General features: G+C 41.2%; 1 protein-coding gene across 1 annotated transcript; it reads left to right on the top strand.

The window, feature by feature from the left end:
• The first annotated feature begins 3,428 nt into the window (after positions 1 to 3,428).
• On the top strand, positions 3,429 to 19,795 carry GLDN (gliomedin). Its single transcript, XM_085070631.1, has 10 exons — positions 3,429 to 3,747; positions 7,627 to 7,678; positions 9,862 to 9,879; positions 10,516 to 10,623; positions 10,807 to 10,953; positions 11,606 to 11,731; positions 14,403 to 14,483; positions 14,566 to 14,691; positions 15,452 to 15,602; positions 18,679 to 19,795. Exons 1-10 carry the CDS (start codon positions 3,454 to 3,456, stop codon positions 19,136 to 19,138), a joined length of 1,563 nt encoding a protein of 520 aa, XP_084926757.1. The 5' UTR covers positions 3,429 to 3,453; the 3' UTR covers positions 19,139 to 19,795.
• Positions 19,796 to 19,958: the final 163 nt, after the last annotated feature.

Below are 19,958 nucleotides of genomic sequence, written 5' to 3'. Positions count from 1 at the left end.
GTCAGTTTGGTTAACTGCCTCATAAGAGCATCATCCTCAGTAACTTGGTCCATCTTCCAGCATTAGTTACCCAAATAATGTTATGTTCCAATCTCCAATGTGCTTTTTCACTGGGACAGCTGCCCAAATAGATGAGATTTCAGTAATAACAACTTCTACAAAGTAAAACATCAGTGGGAGCATTAGTTAAGTGTGACACCATCTGAATACATTCTCAGCTTGAGAATAATCAAGCGATATTTTTATTATACACATAGTGAGTAATTTGGATACAAAAATACCTCTTGTGGTAAAGCTATGCTTTATTTCCTAAAAATTTATTTCAACTCTGCAAAGCTGGAATTCTAAAAAGCATAAAACATGGTGTTGCATCTGCAGTTTGAGTATTGATAGTTTCTTTCTAGCCTCAGTATTCCTTGGACAGATTTAGGTGACCTTCATATGCCCTGTCAGCTGTGATCCACAGTCGTGTTAGGACTTGCTTTAGAGACACAGATTCTGAAATGCCAGGGAATAATTGAAGTGCTGCTTGCTGGCATTCTACCTAACTGAGAAAATGATGGATAGAGGGCATAACAGTTTTACCACGTGGGTTTAAATTGCTACTGAGCAATTTTTTCTGTCTTTTTGGTAAGAAAATGAGAGTGAGGTTTCTAGAACTTACCAGCAACATTCCTGAGCCTCCATTCTGCTTTGCTGATCACCATTGGGACCATTGATTTTTATCATGGAGAAAGAACAGAGGCATTGAGCATGAAGTGCATTGCAGCTGATGACAGGTGCTGTACAGGTGAACCAAAATCTCAGCTGTGTCACACAGGGACAGGAGATCCAGAAGGAGACACAGGATTATCAGGTGGTAGCAGAGGATGAGGTGACATGGAGACGTTTGAATGAGCTGCTGTTTATATTGGATGGGAGAACACTCAGTAGGAAGCAGGGACAGGAATGTCCACAACCCAGTCAGCTGCTTCTGCCACTGAAGTAGCTAATAGAACTTCCAGAGCAGTCTTGGGGACACTGTTGTCACAAAATTGTGCTTCCAAAAACTGGGCAGTTTCTTGCCAGAGGTGTAACTGTGTGCCCTAGCAAGCCAAGTGCAGTGCTGCACACTCTGCCATACAACCTGTGGTACAGGCAGGAGCCTGGGCAGGAATCCTGCTGCTCTGCCATCCAAACAGCTTCTAGACAGCAGCCTTGGGCAGGATGTCTATAGTGCTCCAACAGCCAGTTTTTTAAATGAACAATTTTTAATTACTTTTTGATTGTAATGCAAAGAAAACCTTGTAAGATTAGGCAGATGGGGACGCAAGAGTGCTGTATTGTTTTGGTTATTCTCCAAATTGTAGCTCATTATTATTATACTCTTTTTTTACTCAATCAATACGTTCTGAAATGGACAATAAAGATGAAGAATTGCTGTTTGTTATGCTGTCTGGTCTCTGGGGTGCAGTCCTACTTGTTCTTGAAAAGAAAGTTTTAGTTTCTGCTGTGATAAACTCTTACTCATTTTGTTATATGTGTGAATTATTAACTAAGCCTGCTTAAGATATACTGTCCTCTGGGGATTTCTATGCAAGGTCTTATTTCTTTCTCTTCTTTCCCCTTTACAAGATTAATACCATAAACAAAACTCAAATATGCACTTCTATGCTAAGCTACGACATCAGCTGCACAGTCTTCTGGTTTTGGCCAGGATAAAGTTATTTGTCCTCCTAGCAGCTGGTGCAGTGGTGCACTTTGGAGTCATGAGAATAATGCTGACACCTCAGCTGAGGCTGAGCAGGGCTTACCTGGAGTCAGGAACCTGTCAGATTCTCCTGCTCTGCCAGGGAGCTGAGAGGGAGCACAGCCAGGACAGCTGACCTGGACTGGCCAAAGGGATTTTCCACACCAAGGAAAGCCCTGCTCAGTGTAAATATATTGGGGAAGAAATTATTCTTTTAACCCTCACTGATGTCAGAAAGGCTTCTGAAGAGTTTCCCAAGACCCAAAGCCTCAAATGATTTTCAGGATGTTTTTGCATATTTGGTTTTGTTATTATTCCTTAGAACATCTTCAAGTAGATTTAGACTAGATGCAAGGAAACATTATTTTACAGTGAAGGTGGTGAAACACTGAGACAGGTTGTCCAGAGAGGTGATAGATGCTCCATCCCTGGGAACATCCAAGGCCAGGTTGGATGGGACTCTCAGCCTGCTCTGTTTGAAAGTGCTGCTCATTGCAGGGAGGTTGGATTAGGTGACATTTAAAGGTGCCTTTCAACCCAAACTATTCTTTGTCTCTGTGCTGGTGCGCCTTACGCCTTTGGGTGTATGATGATTTTCCTCTGTCTCATCTGCCATCATGGGATGAGATGAAATGATTTTTCCCTCTTCTTTCATCTTGCACTACCTATACCTATCATGGCAGTTTCATAAGGAAAGAGTCTCCAGTGCAATGCCTGAGGACACCAGCACTTTTAGCAGTAATTTTTTATGTCAGAGAGATGAGAAATTTAATATGGTGGAGTTGTTTTCCTACCTCTGCTTCTCTACTGTGCTTAAGCAGCTGTGGCAGAACTGAGTGTATTAAGTTCAGATTTGGTTTGACCTAATAGTTCATCCATCAATGAACTGTGGGATTAGCATGAATTACAGGCCAATGGCATAGTCAGAATGGAGACAAAATGTATGTGATCAGTTGCAGAGAACTGTCACCGTGACAAAGGATCAAAGCCTTCTCTTCTAGGGAACTTGATGTTCAAAAGCTGGGAATTTCTTGAGGTCAATTTGAAATGGTATCAATGTAGGAAACTGCATGGCTTTGATATGAAATGTCAGCTTTAAAAATAACTTATTTGAAAAGTGCTCTGTGTTCAACAGCTTCCACATTTTTCATGAGGTCTTCGTACTTAGATTCTGCTATATAACTGTAACAGTGAAATTCTGGACAATTCATTTGTCTATCTTGGCTACGAATTAACTGGTAACAAAATTTGTTATATTAAAGATATCCAATGTCACAGAAGGCTTAGCAGGAGTAATTTGGGAAAAGTCTCTGCTTGAACAGCTAAAGCAACAGGTCAAGTGTTATTAGTGAACGACGTATGATATTCTTAAAAGAGCAAAGTGATGGTATGAGCTGCAGGATCTGTGAGACGGCAGGATCTGTGTCACGGAGGGGTTTTTATTATGCAGTCTTGCTGCCTGACGCGTGGAAATAGCCATGTACAATGCCACTGGTTTGCAAGCCCGCCCGGTTACAGGCTGTCCCAGGCGCATCCCCTCAGGCAGCGACCGACAGTAGCTCCCCCGTCCTGGCGGCTTTGGGGGACGATGCCCAGCCCGGCTGCGGGAGGGGTCGGCGGCCCCCGTGCCCTGCCGTGCCCTGCCCTGCCCTGCCTGCCCCCGGCGCTCCCTCCGCCCTCGGGCTCTCCGGATAAAGCGGCGGCGCGGCGGGCGCGGCGGGGCGATGGAGGCGGCGGGCGGGCGGGCGCTGCTGGCCGCTGTGGGGCTGCTGTCGGCGCTCAGCGCCGCGGGCACGCTGTTCCTGCTGGCGCAGTGGCGGGAGCTCGGCGCGGCGCTGCGGGAGCTGGAGGCGGCGGGTAACGGCTCGGTGCGGAACGGCTCGCTGCGGGGGCTGCCCGGGCCCGGCCCCGCTCCCGCCGCCCGAGCCAGGCGCTCCCGCCGCGGGGAACGCGCCCGCGCACACCTGCGCGCCGACAGCGAGGAGATGATGATGATGCTCACCTACTCGATGGTGCCGGTACGGCCCGCCGGGGCTGCGCTCGGGCCGGGGGGCGGGAGAGCCGCGCTGGGCTCAGCTCAGTCCCGGGAGCGCCGGGCCGTGCCGGGCGGACAGCACAGCTCGCGTTCGCCGGGTCCCGCCGCTGCTGCCTGCGGCGAGCGCACCTGATGCTGTGCCCAGCGCCTCCTCTGAGAGTGCTGCAGTGCCAGAGCTGCTGGGACACGGAGTTTGCCGTTCAGCTTTGCCGTCAGACTTTACCGTTAAACTTCACCAGTGAGAGCTGCAAAGCAAAGGGAGAGAAGTTGTGGATTTCGCGGAAATCCTACAATTTCGTTGCAATAACAAGCCTTCCAGTTTCCGAGGTTTCTGCTTTTTAAAACTAACGCCACTAACAGAACCCCCCGTGTGTTTTCTGCTGTTCAGCATCTCAGCATGAGGCACTGGCTGTCACTTTAGCTAACATCTCTTTGAAGTTGATAATGCCCTTTTAATAAGTGTTAAACTCAAGACGATACTTGATGAATCAGGAGAACTGTATGTCCTTTCTCCAGCAAAACTGCATAGGTTTTTGCACATCAGTGAAAAGATGTTCTTGCTCAATATGAACTATGTCATGTAGTTGAAAAATTACACAGGTTGTATAGTTGAAAAATTTTGAATATATTGAAAAGCTTTTAAGTTTTGAGCCAGAAGAAAGACAAGAAAACTATTACTGTTGAGGGAATCTTAGCAGAAATTGCCCTAGTAAGGATTGCAGGTCTAGGCTCCCAAAAAAATCAGGAAAGTAACTCAGGCTCTTACTCATATATTAATACTGCTGGGTTTAAAATTTACTTACAGAAAATACCTCTTCAGTGAAGTTCTGATGGCATTTTTTGTTAAGAAACTATTTCAGTCTTCATTTTACAGTGATAACATCTCCATTAATATTAGGGCTAGGGAGATGGTCGAGCACAAGTGTTCAAAGCATAGAGTTTTGATAATGTCATTGTTTGGATTTTAGAATAATTTTTTTTTGCTAGGCCCTTTAAGTCCTTGGGCTTTGAGCTTAGAATTTGCAGTACAAGACTTCTGCAAAAAGAAAAAAATCTGTAAAATCACAAGGTTTTGTACTTAAAATCTTTTTAAAAACTTTCTTTAAGAAGTTATCCCTGAGTTTGGCAGCTGCAGTTTGTTTTGCACTATCTGAAATGAATCCCTTCTTTGAGTCCAAGGGATCCACAAATGAAATTATTGGATAGGGGATTCTGATCCTGACAGGGCTTGAATACTGTCATTTACTGCTAGCTGCTCAGACTTGAATCCTTAGTTGCAGTTGGGTGTCTGGATAATGCTGACAGTGCCCATTGAACGTGTTACTCTGCTGTCCATGGCTGCCACATGTGGACTACATGAATTTTATTGCCCTCTCCAAACAGCATGGAGCACGTGGTGTGTATCTGAACAGCATGTGGCCAGACTGTGCACTTGTGCCCCTAAACGTCCCCTGGGGTTATTGCTGTGTGTGATGGGCTTCAGTTAAATCTATCTTGCAGGGAGTTGCTCGGGAGGGTTTTGTGGTGTTTTGTCCTCACAAATCTCCCATCAAACATTTTGAATTGTGGCTGCTGCTCAGAAGAGTGTGTAACTGTGTGCAGAATCACTTGCTCAAGGGGAAAAAAGTCCTTAGAAAAATATTCAAGCACCCCCTCCTCCCACTTCTGCATTTCTGTATTTTGAATCTAGCTCCCACTAATGTAATTTGAAGACTTGGCTACTTTTGTAGTGTGAGACAAAGTTCCTTAGAGCTGGTGAGGTGACCCCTGCTATGCTGGTGGGCCTTGGAACGACACTCCAGCCTTTGTTGGATGTGGCCCTGAGTGGAGGTTTGGCCTGAGCAGGTTCTCTGAGCAGGGGAGGCTTTTCTGCAAGTGGCACTGCAGGGATCAGAGTCCCCCTGCTCTGCACAGATCTGCTGTGGCCACTGTTCAATCTTTGAAATAACCACAGGCATCAAAACTTTTATGTTAGCTCTAATGACATGAGTATATTGTTTTGTTCAGGGCTTGTTTATGTGTTTATGTATATGTGTATTTATTTTGTAAGAGAGTAAAAAGGACATTGGCAAATCTGCTGCTGTGGAAAGAGTGATGGGAGTGTAAGAGGCCAGTAAGGTTCAAAGTATGATTCAAGACAGTGCAAGAGGTGGTGGCTTATGGTGGCTACCAATTATCTGAGTAGTTATTTCATAGTTTTGGGTTTGTTTTGGCTTTTTTCTCCCACCAATTCTCCATGAGAAAACCAAGCTTTTAGCATTTCAATAAGATATTTTTATCTGTATCTTGTCTTAGTGATGATGCTGGCTGTGAATGGTCTGCTCATCTTTCATAGCTAAGCTGGAGGTTCTGTCACAGGCTATTTGCAATTCCTGAGTGCCATAGTTTTTAATTGTCACCTGAGTTGCACTGATTGGTAAAAGTAGTGCTGCTGAGATAATTGGAGGGCCCCAAACCAAGTTGCAATCACTTCAACAACCTCAGCAGAACTATTTGAATTGAAATGCAGTTAGAATTAGAGTGCATATGGACAATGTGTATTTTACAAATTACAGGGTAGGAGCCAGCCAAGTGTTTTTGAGGAGTGTGAGGGGGAAGGGAACAAGCATCTTCTGATATTCAAAACCAGTTCGCACTTCTCAGGTAATTTAAATTGAGTCTAAAATTTTATATGTAAGTGCTGTTCCGGTACAGTTTGGACTCACTACATTCTCAGTAGGTATCAGACAGAACAGGAACTCATTGTCAAATATGGTTTGGTTTTGCAGCAAAAGAACACTTGCCTTCGAACTAATTGTCCTCTATTTGAGTCCATTAGATTTGGCAGTTGAAATTAATGATGCATTGATTTAAAAAATAATAATTGACAGCAGCAAATAACCTTGCTAGGATTAAACTTCAGTCTGCCTTTCAGATTGCCTAGCAATTGTTTGTTCTGTCTTTTGGGACTGGAGCATTCCATTAATTGTAAATAGAGTAATTGTTCAAAGATGAATAAATGTGCAACTCTGGGTGAATTGTTCATAAAGTATCACATATTGCACAGCCCTGAAATAGTCACCCTTTATTTTCTGGCTATAAACATTAGACTTTCCCATAGAGAGTTGAGGGACTTCCAGAGTTCATGGTCATAATATTTTTATTTCTGCTGTTTGTTTTGATGAGTTGCAAAATGTTTTAGTGTTGACTGTCATTATGCAGGACATGTAAGGTGAATGTTTGCCCCAGAGCCAAGACCTGTGCATTTTGTAAAGATGGCTCCTCTATTGATAAGTTTTAGTCTACTCTAGATTAAAAACATCTTTCAGCTTGGTTTTATAAAGTCTTGTCTTTTTGCTTGAATTAATTTGAGTGGACAAAGGACCCTTTCAAATTTGCAGATCTTGATTATTCAAAGGTAAGAAATTGCTTACTTGGAACAGAGGACATCTTTCTCCCTGGATATGCTACATTAGAAAAGCTTCCATCACTTAATACAAATATAAAATAAAACTGAATGTAAATTTTATTGGCTGATGTTGCATTTTAAAACCTTCCACTGATAAAGTCCATGCTTGGACGACCACATGTGTTACAGTAATGTGTGAAATTAAATGACTAGATGATGTATGGAGTTCACTGCCCAATATTTTATTCATATTTTCACTGAGGATTAAAATGAAGTCTATTGAAGAGATTCCTATGAGAGAAACAATGGCCAAAACGATGGGTGGTGTCACAGTGTTAAAGTAAATATAAATAGCTTTTCCTAACAAGCCTAGAGGTCCAGCTGTATCTTTGTTTTTGGAATTATTTGTGTAGGTAAAGGAAACCAAATACTTTCATGGAATTGTTTTCAACTTTACTTTCTTTGCAAAATTAGGTCCGAGTGATGGTGGATTTGTGTAACAGCACAAAAGGAATATGCTTAACAGGTATGTTTGTGACCTTAAACATTTCACCTATGTTACCACCAGGAACACACTCTTTTCAAAGAATCTGAGGTCAACAACTCTGTCCAAAACCTATTCTATTTATCAGAATTTTAGAAAATATTAATAGGTGCCACTTTGGGACTTATCTGTACCCTCTTAATGTCAATGCTGGAATTTAAGCAGCTCAGTTGATGCTATTTGGAGCCATTTCTTTTAAATGAAATTTTCACCGACAAATTTTTTGGACTTGCATGTTTAAGATCTGAGTTGAGGTTTAGTTATGATATTTTTGTGTATGTCCCACTTCAAGTCTAACAGGGGAGGAACATGCAGGGTGTAGGAATTTGCTCCCATTGGTACAACTGCATGGAGCAGTGGCACTTGGTGAACAACTTGCTTTCCTCAGCTGTGTTGCACCACAGCTGCAGGATGTCTCACCTGTCACTGGGGAGGACCTGCAGCTGCTGAGGGCTGAGACAAGGGAAAGTGTGAAAAGTTCTTTGGTGAAGAGTGTCAGGTAGTGGCTGACTGAAGAGCTGCAGTCCAGCTTTGAGGTCACTGACAAAATGAGCTGTGTTCCTTTTGGAAATGAGAAGATTAGAAAAAAGCCAGGTTTTATGAGTTAAAGAAAACCCCTCACTTACTGTCTGGTTTGAGTTTTCAAATGGCAATAGCGTCCATTTGATTCAACTGTTTGAACATAAACCAGAATTACCATTGTACACACAGATGTTAAATACTTCTGAAGTTGTAGATCAGTTCTGATGGCAACAGTGGCCGAACCACAGACAAACTAAGTTTGTTCCTTTGGGCTTCAGACTTGAGAATTCATGTTACTTGGTGCCTTCTGCACCTTTTTCTTTTATAACACCATTAAATGACTGGCTTTCTCTGTTGTAGACCTCAATGACATTCATTGCTTTTCAAGTACCTTTTTAAGCATCTTATGCTTGTGCAAAGAGCCTCAGATTTTGAGATGAGGAAGTAATTGAATGCACTAATGGATGTAACTTAGTGTGGAAGAAATGGCCATTTGCTGGAAAACTGGGAGAAAGATGCTAACTGATATTACTGCCTGTACTGATTAAAAGGGATAATTCCTGTAATGGTATTGTGGAATGGTTTTCACTTTACTCATAATGCTTTGTAATTATGCTGAAAATTGTCATCTTTAGGGAAATCTAGTAATCACCATTATCTTCTGACGTAGAGAGTTTGGTTGAAACAAGACAGTACTTTGGCTGGATAAAAATGTTCACAGAGCTAATTTGGTTCTTTTTTCGTAACTGTCACCTTTGTATTCTCCTAGTGGTTTTCCTTTTTTTTTTTTTTTTTAATGTGTATTGGGGATCACAGATGATAAATCACAAACATGTTCTGGTTAATCTTGCTTTAATCTTGCCTGCTGTGCTTGCTTCTCATTAACGCCCTACATCTGAGCTATGTAAGAGAGTGAGACAGATTGCACTGTATTTATTACATGTTGCTGAAAAACAGAAGCAAATCCAATTTCTAATGTACCAACCAGTTTCTGTGGGAAGCTGGATCCAGGCTGGAGAACTGTCACATGTGAAAAGCCTGATTTTGATTTAGATGTAGTTGATAGGAGTGACAAGACTTCAACCCCCCATTTAAATAATCTGAATCCTGAACTGCAATGAAATATCTGTAAAACACAGGGAAGTGTGGCATGTATTTTTAGTGTGCATTTTCAACAGGATTTTTAATTCATCAGAACTGTATTGGCATTCATATACTGGCATTCATCAGAACTGTAAAGCTATTATTCTTCTACTGGAACAGGTATTTGGAGAACATTTACATAAAGGAACTATAGTGACTGAGGTGTCTCACATCCAAGGCTTTATGAGGGCACCAAAGCCCTGACAGCGACATTACAGTGTAGAGGTTGATGTCAAACCTTTATCAATTGAAATTTGAACAAAGCAAAACATGTGTATGTAAATGTGTTGAAAGATACTCATTTGGTAATTCTGAGTTACTACTAATGCTCAGATAGTTATGTATAAGGTAAAGCAGCTAAATAGGTGTTAATTTTGAAGTTTGTGGGGTTTTCTTCCCCTTTTCTGTTCTGATCTAGTTCAGCCTGCAATTGCTTTGTTTTCTTGCTGGGTTAAACTCACCATTTCTTCTTTCTTGTGTTCTTTTTTTTCTTGTTATAGGCCCCCCCGGCCCCCCAGGTAAGATACTTGGGACAATTGCAGTAATATTTTGGGGTAATTGACACAGTTATTGGTACAAAATATTGAAATACAAAAATGTATATTTCATAAAATTGTCTTCCTTTGCTAATTAGACTAAGGGAGGGTTGGATGACTGCCTGTGTTTACAATGCTTGTATTTAAGTCAGCTCATGCCCCTTCTGGTAGGGGGAAGGTTTTAGACATCTTAATTTTCTAGTGGAGGGAGGAGAACATTTGATCAAAACCAAATTAAGATGTTTAAGTAGCATTTAGGTGAAGAGATGAGTCTATATATTAACCCCCCAGGAAAACAGATACTGTAATTTAACCCTAAAACCATCTTTAGGAAAAATATTGGTTACTGATGACACCTTCTCACCTCCCCCATAACTTTTTCTCCTTTCTTACTTAATTCTGTCTCAGTTCTCACTCAGGTGGTTGCAAGGCTATTTTATGAATGGTTACTTGTTTTTCTGGGCCTGCTTGGAGTAATTCTCTGTATCAGAAAAGTATGAGTTCTGTTTTTGCCAGGGTTCAAATATAGATATAAACAAACTAGGTGGAAATGTAGGAGAATGAGGGATAAATTGCATTTGGCAGTGAAAATTCAGTTATGCTGTTTGGTTTGATCAGGGCCCCCTGGACGTGATGGAATGCCTGGCTACAATGGATCAGATGGAGCCCCAGGCACACCAGGGCAAAAGGGAGAACCAGGAATAACTGGAAAAAGAGGAAAAATAGGTACTGTTGCCCTTCATGTTAGCTTACATTGCTGCTTTTAAATCCAAACTAATTGCAGCTACCCAGCTAAATACAGGTGAAAAAAAATAACTAAAGTGAATATGGTTTTTAGTAAAAATATGTATTAATTGGTGCATAATACTGGAGCAGTGTTCTTGTTATTGAGGTGCTTTTCATTTCTAGGCGTGCCAGGACCAAAAGGGGATCAAGGACAGAAAGGAGAACCAGGAGAAATGGGTTTGCCTGGCAAGGATGGTATGCCAGGAGGAAAAGGTGCAAGAGGAGCCAAGGGAGAAAAGGGGGATGCAAACAATGATGTGATATTAGAAGGTACGGAGAAGTGCTCTCGGGAGTTCTCTTGCAAGAGTGTGCTTGACAGAAAGAGATATGCTCCATTCTGCAGCAGGAATGTGATCTGCAAGGGCAGGACCAAGCTGTATAAATCTGGGCTATATATCCATAGTGAACTCTGAGTATTGCTGTGAACAAAGCTTGTTCTTTTGCAAGGCAAGTCTTCACAAAAGCTTTCTTCTTGGCCTTTGGGTACAGGTGTGTGTGAATTTCCCCCTTTCCAAAATGCTTTCATGCAGTTAACCTCCTCCTGCTCTGTATTTCAGCATGGTTTTTTTTTTCTATTAGAAAATGAGAGGCAGATTTCCATTCAGGAATACCAAATATAAGCTGTGTAAAATTCTAGCAGTGGAGCATCTGAAACTGAGGTCTTAAATACAGAAAGTAAAAGGCACCAGTACTTTGCAACTCTCTAATGGGCCTGTAATCCAGACAGATAAAATGCATTGATGTTCTACACCTTGTGAAGCCCTGTATGGTTCACCTTCCAACAAACAGCATTTCAATGAGTTTTTTGCACCATATTTCTGTACTCAGAAACCTCTTACAAAGAGAGAGGCTGTTCTGTGGCTGTCCTGTGGACATGCACAGCTCTCTGGGGCTGTGTCCTGACCCTGTGGTTTGTCCACAGGTGCAAAAGGTGAGCCTGGACCACCTGGGCCCCCTGGACCTCCTGGACCCCCAGGGCCTCCAGGCAAACGTAAAGGTAAAGCCAAAGCCCAGCCTGAGGAGAACATCTACAGCAGCAAATGCACAGGTCAGTGATTTCCAGTGTTCTTTTCCATGTTGTGAACAGGTTCAAGATTAAACCATTGTTTCAATGCTCACAAACCAGTAAGCATGGGTTTAGTTTTCATTCCAACTGCACAAGGTTAAAAACTGAATGTGTGCTTAGGTGCTTTGCTGAAATATAGCTTGAATAAGGCGGTAGGTAGTCTTTTATGTTAGTCTTTTAATTGTGTTTTGGTAATGCTCAGGTATAGTATTTACAAATGGCATTTTCTGTTAGATGGGATAAATTTGGAAAGTAAGAGAAATGCAGTTGAAATTTTAGGCTTTTTTAAAATGAAAAAAATGCTGATTTTTAAATTTTACATGTAAATATAACAGTCTGATTCTGCACATAGAAGTGTCAGAGCCCAGAGAGCCTCCCTACAATGGAAAGGAGAGAGCTGGAATAGAAATCTCATCCTATTTGAAATTCAGAAATGCATGAATTGTTGTACAAGATATTTGGGCCATTTGCTCAGGTGGCCTCTTCTCAAGTGTTGAAGCAAACTGAAATGCTTTGTAGGGTGAGATATCTGATGGATTTCTAATGAATTTTAAATCACAGTGTGAAAATGGGAGTTACACTCAAATAACTCTGCAAAGATGAGATCTTCCTCGCAGAGCTTTTATGTTTTATGACTCAGTAAACCATAAGATCTTATTACCAAAATTCAACGAATAATCCAATGTTTGTAATTAATTCTCTTTCAAGGACAGAGAATACATATGCTGATTTACAACTGTAATTAACTTATTGCATAAGAATTCAAGACTGGCTTTTGCAAATTAAATTTTGAATTAGGTAAAACTTCATTTCTTCAAGAGAAGAGAATAATTAGTTGGAAGCTCAGGTATATTTTTTCTCTATGGTACTGTTAGTGAATTCTGACAGAAATAAAACATCTCTGCTCCATCCTCCCCACCTTCCCCCAACAGACCAAATGAATAGTTTTAATGTCTTATAAACTCCATTAACTCTCAACCAAATGTTTTATGGTAGGAATCAGTAGGATATTTATCTTGTTTTTTGATGGAAAGAAAGTAGTGAAAATCTCCCATAAGAATCTCAGATTGAAAACTGTCTTTTTAATTTTAATTGCTTTCTAATTCCTACAGCTGAAAGTACTGCAAATACTCTCAAATGCAAATGGTGCACTCAGCTTTGCTACAAACACTGACCTGGTCTTTGACTATCCTATAGTCTCAGATAAACTACTGTCCAGGGAGCTGCTCCTTCACTGCACCTATTAGAGTCAGCCCAAGAAAATTAACTTGTGCATTGCAATTTATAATTCCTGCTGAGGGATTTTGTTTTTTGAAATACTCTGACAATATTGGGATCAGAAGCTGGAAGGGGATCTCGAGGGATTGGTAAATTCCAGCTGTAGGCATTCAGGTTACCATGGCTGGGTGCACTGTTTGTGCCTTACTTGGAGATACACTGAACTTTCAATGTCATCTCCCAAATGCTCCAGATAATGGATGGGAGAAATACACATTGTTCTTGCTCCATCTTGGAGTAGTTTTCTCTGCATGAACAAAGGGAGGAGATGACCTAAAGGAGAAAACAACAATGCAGTATAATCTGTGCTTTCTTTCCTGAATGTCATGATACCCTTTCAGCATTACTTTATAGTTTTTTCCTATTTTACCATCTTTGTCCCTTGAACTTCATCACAGACATGTAAATCCCAGAAATATACTAGAAGGCAACAATAAAAATGCACATCTAAAAAAATTTGCAGCGTGTGTGTCAAGCAGTGGGAAATGCTGGAGATGAAAATTAAGAATGGAATTAGAAAAGAAAGCTATAATGAAATCAGGAAAAAACCTCAGCAAAAAGCTGAGAACTCTGTGGTTATTCATTCTAAGCAAACTGAAATCTCATATTGTTTTTAGGGCAGAAGAGATACCTGGCTTTATTTGAAAGGGTCCATAAATAATTTAATTCAGGCATTGTTTTAACAGTGAATGCTAAGAGAAAATCCAACCAATTGCTTCTTAAATTGTTGCGGCATGGGGGAAAAATGTTTCCAGGTGTTTGGTTCTAAAGTAAACCATTTCTAGGTGTGTAAGAATTATAATGTGGCATTTCCCTTAGTATGCCCTCCTGCATCTTCAGTGCCATGGATGTCAACCTCATGCATTATGTACTCAGTGTGTGTGTTAGTGATTTATTGCTCTCTCAGGCACTAACAGCATAACAGAGAGAGCATCCCTTTCTGGGCTGGTGTGTGGGATTTGGCCATGAAGCTGTTGAGTTTGGCAACCACTCATTCCCAAGAAAATGCTTTTGGTATTACTGCTAATGCAGCCATTTGCCAGCTACCTCAGCTGAAGTTATCTCATGAAAGGGGCAACTCTCTCTTCCTAAGTGGCTACTCAGCAATTCACAGCTAAGGAACTAAATTTGTTCATTTAATTAGTTATTCCTCAAAGTTGCCTGTCAGCCTGAACACTTCATTTCCTTGGCAGAAGTGAGAGCAAGTCTTTTCTTATCTCATTTTTGACCAGACCAACCTAAGCACTTTTCTTTTCCCAGATGAAGCAAAATCCCACTTGTCATTCCTTCAGTTTTAGTGGAGTCACTGATATGCCCATCTGACATGTCAAACAGGGTAAAACAAGTCACTTTTCTCTTTCTCCCTCCACTCCAGGTGAGACATGTGCTGTCCCAAATGATGATACCCTGGCTGGAAAAGCTGAAGACAGAACCCCTGGACCCTCAAAAAAACCTGGTAAACTGCTACAAAGCATGCCTGAGGTGCTACTTTCTCTCTTAGTGTCACAGATCATGGTCATGTACTTTTTTCCCACTAGAATGTGTCATAACGTCTGTGGGCAGTCCTGTTCACTTTGTCACTGTACAGCAAACGTTTGGAACTTGGATGAGGGAACCTGCAAACATAAGTGATGAAAGGATTTGGCTCACCATGCATTTTTCAGGTATTTTTAGTAGTAGTCACTGATTAAAAATCTGTTGTTATACTGACATTGCTTTCTTAGTCCCATCAACCTAAACTCATAAGTATGATGAGTTTTTACCCACATCTTTTCCAGAATCTTTTCCATATTACCTGTATAATACTTGACTATACATATGGTTGTAGGCATTTGTAGTATCTTTAGACCTTTTCAGAGTCAACATCAGATTTTGAAAATAGCTTGATGTTTGTTTCTGGTTTTTTGGGGTTTTTTGATTTTTTTTTTTTGTTAACAAATCCAAGTTTTAATGTCTATTGTTCTTGGCTTTTTCTCCTTTTCTTTCAAGAGTTTCTGTTTCCTATGGCTTTACTTCCCTAAATTATAGCTCAGAGTCTTGCCTTTTCATTTATCTAGGCATGAAAATGAGTCAGATGCTGCATAAGCTACATTTAGAGCAGGAAAATGTCCAGTACCCAAGTGGAAAAAGGAAATATTTCTGCATACACATCCACTGTGTTCAGATTGAGGGCCCATTAAGTCTGTGGGAAGCAGGCTCTTGATCATCTCCTCTATAGATTTTTTTTGTGTGTCTCTGAATTATTTTTCCACATTCCAGCAAGTTGAATCACAATTGAAAATGCAAGCACAATTATAGTCTGTCAGATAGTTGGTTGAGGTGGACTTTCAGTAGAGACTGAACTTTAGGGTAGAGATTTCAAAATTAAATTAACCAAATAATAATTCTTTTTTTTCCCTTTGATATGTTTTCCCCTTTCTTTAGGAAACTATATAAAAGAATATGAGAATTCCAATGCCTTGCTGAATGACAGCTACAGGATCATTAACATCACAGGATTCTTCTACGGATGTGGTCATGCAGTACAAAACAATCATCTCTACTACCAGAAGGGAGGAACCAATGTCATTCTGAAGTAAGTCAAAGCCTAAGGAAGGGATGTTGTGGAAGGAGGAGTGATGGGTTAGAGTGGCACAGGTGAACCTCAGAAAAGCAGACAATTCTCCTTGTAGCATTTTGTGTCTCTTTTTGGCCCTAACTAAATAGGAAGAATGGAGAATGGTTCAGAGCACTTTCCAGAACAGAGCAGCTCATTCTTCCCAATCTGTAAGTGGAGTGCAGGCAGCAGCCTCCCATTGGTGTGTGCAGATGCTGTGGGAGGAGGGAAGTCGGGAGAGTGGCCCAGGAGCACCTCTGTGCTGTGACAGGCATTGTTCAGCTCTGCAGTTACCATGTCGCAGGGCAATGGGGCCCCAGGATGAGCAAGATGCCTCATGCAGAGAGGACAAGAGATTTTCCTCTTGGCTATGCTGGGATCCAGCAGGTTCTAGTGTACATTACATTGCTGTGGGCATTCTTCAGCTTGGATTGTTTGCTGTGTTCATAATCACAAGAAAGAAATGAGGACTAAGGAATTTTGGGTATCAAAAGAGAGGATTAGATTTAGAAGAATAAGCTGTGCATCTACCTGCATCTGAGTCAGAAGTGGTTCAGCTGCAGTGTGGGAGGCCCAGGTGGGTGTTTGGTGACTGTGGCCCACTGATGAAATTCGGCTTTGCAGAGCCCTGGCTGTGCTCTGCTCTGGCTGGCGGCAGCAGGGAATGCTGCTGGCACTGAGGGATGGATGGACTGAGGCACCTGCTGAGGACAGGGCGACCTGGAGAATTGCACATTCCTCTGGGGAGGAGTGGCTCCACTGATTTCTTCCTAATAAGAAGTTTCTACTACTTTCCTGATGTATCTCCCTGAACTGGAACTGGGAATTACATCTCGTTTCAGTTTACACTGAGGACAGAGACAGACAGTACAAATCAACCCTGAAATCTCACCTTGTGGGAAGAGCCAGAGACAGTCCAAGGGCAAGGGAAAGATTGTGTGTGCTTTCAAGTTCTTACATGACTCTGATGTCTGAGCCAAGAACATTTACCATACTTTGATGTCTGCTCCCAAGCAGGTGTGAGTGCTGCCTTCCTATATTCATGTGGATGCCAAGGAATGTGAGCAAGCTGCAAAGATTCTATAATATTTATTCTGCCAAGCACAAACTCACATTTTGGCAGTCTCCTTTAAATATCTTTAGGCTTTTTCTCTGGTGGTCTCTAAGAGACCATCACTGTCTAAGCAATGCACAGTGATGGGGCAGAGGTTCCTCACCTTTGCTTGGATCCTGTTAATTGGGAAATGCCTTCACATACAGATGAACACAAACTGTTTGTGGAATTTTCAAATCCTCTCAAGGAGCAGCTGAGAAACGGCCTTTCTGTTCTGTTATTAACTCTGAGATTCTTTGCCTTCAGCACAGACAGAATGAGGCACTATGGATTCTGTACAGTGAACTTCTTGATTTTGGGCTCCGTAAAAGCTTCTAGGAGTTTTTTTATTGTTTTAATGGAAAGTATAGGTGAGGCTCTGGTTAGTCCATTTTGCAAATGTTGAAAAAACATTCAAAAGGAGCTCTTTTGAATTTTTAAAAGCTGGTAAATCTAGGTTTGTCTGACCTTTGGCAGGTTTGCTCATGATGGGCAGACCCCCAACATTGTGATAATTTCATTATTTTTACTTTGTTTCATAATGTGCTTTAATATCTCTGTTATTTTTGGTTGACTTCATTGATACTAGTGATCAGAAAAGTGTTAGTAGCTTGAGTTCTGGTGGTTGATGAAACTATTATACTATATCTTGTCATTTACCCCAAGCTGTCAGAAGATGAAAGGATTTCAAAACCACTTGGAGTTCCAGGCTAGACTGTAATTGACTGGGGAGCCCAAGGGAACCTGGGAATGAAATCTCCCTTTTTTGCTGCCTTTAGGATTTTTACATAAAACAGGAAAAGACAGGGTGTTGTGTGCTGCAGAATTTGTGTATTTGTAATGAATCTTGAGATGCTTGCTATTTTGTTGGCTCTTTATAGAAATCCTGGAGAAAATCTGCATTTCTGACCACCCAGTCCTGTTAAGGGCTATCCTTCTACCCCTTACATGAGGATGATTTTTCCAATATATTCTATCAACACCGCTTAAACTGAAAAATTATTTTTCCAGTATAGTATGTTCCTGGATCTGAAATGTTCCTGTGATTAAGCCTGTCTTTTCAGAAAAATTACTTGTAAGTGTAGCAGATTCCTGTATTGAGTAGTGTTTTTCCTTCCTCTATTTGCAGAATGGAGCTATAGCATTTGAGAAGTCAGACACTAAAATGTGCTTCTTTGCAGAGGGCATTATTTAAAATGATAAAGCCAAGCTCTCCCTGCCTTTGATGAAGCACAGTCTCATTGGGTGATCAAATGCTGACTGCAGATGTGTCTTGAGAGGAGCTGATTACCCTCCTAAACCAGTAGATGAACATGGTTTAGCTGCTCACTGCTCCTGCCCTCAGGTTATCAACCTATTAAGGAATTTCAAGGAATAAAAACAATTTTATACATCAGAGATGGAAGTATCCAGGCTGTCCCATGGAGGACAGCACAAGGTCACAATTTTGGCTCTGCAAAAGTAGAATTTTTATTCCTTTGATGTCTACTTGAGATAATCACTGCATTATCTGAACTGTTTTCAGAAGAACTCCAAGACTAGGTGAACCTGCCCAGAATTCCTGCTGCTTTGGTCAGTCACATTTTCTCCCTTTAGTTCCCACCTAGACAAAAGCAAACTTTTGTACAGATTCCATTTCCCAATTTTGGGCCTTCACCTGGTATCCAATTAATTTTCATACCCATTCCTTTAAGTTGCCTCTTTCATCCTAGTGATAACAAAGCTCATAGACTAAATAAAGTGAAACTTACCAAAGCAAGTCCATGCTCTTGTGTCCCTTTCAGACTGGTTATTACTTTGGAATTTTCTCCCCGTGTTTTGGAAGGTTCTCTGAGATTTTAATCTTACAAGACATCAGAACAGTCCTTGAACAAGAATTTTCAACACCACCCCTATCAGTGATTCACCCACGCTGTGTGTGTGGAAAGGAGCTTTGATCACCCTTGCTGTATCTCATTCCAGGCTCGGGCTGGATAAAGCCTCGCTGGGCACACTGCTCATTGAAAATGCCTTACACCAAGGCCGGAACTACCTCTTCTCTAACTCCAAGACGTATTTCAACATAGCAGTGGATGAGAAAGGTCTTTGGATTATATATGCCTCAAGCACTGATGAAAATATAATGGTAGCACACATTGACGAGGAAACGTTCTCAGTCCTTCGGCACATCAATACCACCTATCCTAAGTCCAAGGCTGGTAACGCATTCATAGCTTGTGGCATTCTGTATGTTACTGACACTAAGGACATGACAGTAAGTTTTGCTTTTGATTTACTGAAAGGGCAGCAGATTGATGCAAGGTTTGAGTTACGCTCTTCACAGTCCGTTCTTGCTATGCTTTCGTACAGCCTGCGAGACAAGAATTTGTACACGTGGGAGAATGGGAGCTTAATGGTGTACCCTGTACATTTTGGCAGATGAGAAGATATTCACATGGCACCTTTGACTAAAGCATCTGTTTAAAGCTCTATGACTTACACATGGGGGTCTCTTCACTTGGTATCATTTTCTCTTCACTGATGGTGGTTTGTGAGTGTGTATAAAAGGGAGAAGAGTGCCTTTGTATAAATACACTTCAATTACATAGGCCATCCTCATCTTCTTAAACAATAGTTATTCACTATTGAAGCTGGCATACAGCATAGACTTGGATTAATAAATTTGGGAATGTCTGTGCCTGTAAAACCTTGTTTAGCAAATATGCTAGAATTCCTCTGCTGCAGCTAAGCTCCAGTGTGTAATGCAGGGCTGGCTGGGCTCTTCTCAGGATGGACATAACTTGCTGTTATCACTAAGGCCTTGCATGCTAAGGAGAAACATGCAGAAGGGAACAAAAAATTGTAATTAATACTTTGAACTAGTATATGCATTGAAACTCACAGACTAATAATTCTATCTATACCTGTATAAAGAGTGTGACACTTCACACTCCAGAGCTACAGTTCTGTGGGCTGCTTTTGACTTTTGTGGGGGGTGTGGGGCTTTTGGTTGGTAGGGTTTTTCATGTTTGTTTGATTGTAGCATTGTTTTACAAATTGAATTGTGGTACTAATAAAGTAAACTTTTTCAGCTAAAATACCCCCAAAGTCAGCAATATACTTGGGCAAACACAGTTCAAGTCAGGTGTGATATTTTCTAGATAATAAGTCAGGTGTGATATTTTCTAGATAATGTGCCTATCTTAAAGCCTGGTAAACTTCTGCATAACATTATTGAAGCACTTGGATCAACCTCTTGGAGA

This window comes from Lichenostomus cassidix, chromosome 10 (assembly GCF_008360975.1).
Source record: "Lichenostomus cassidix isolate B80296 chromosome 10, HeHo_3.0, whole genome shotgun sequence".
Lineage (NCBI taxonomy): Eukaryota > Metazoa > Chordata > Aves > Passeriformes > Meliphagidae > Lichenostomus > Lichenostomus cassidix.
Note: the sequence above shows the minus strand (reverse complement) of the source record. Positions and strands in the feature narration are given on the sequence as shown.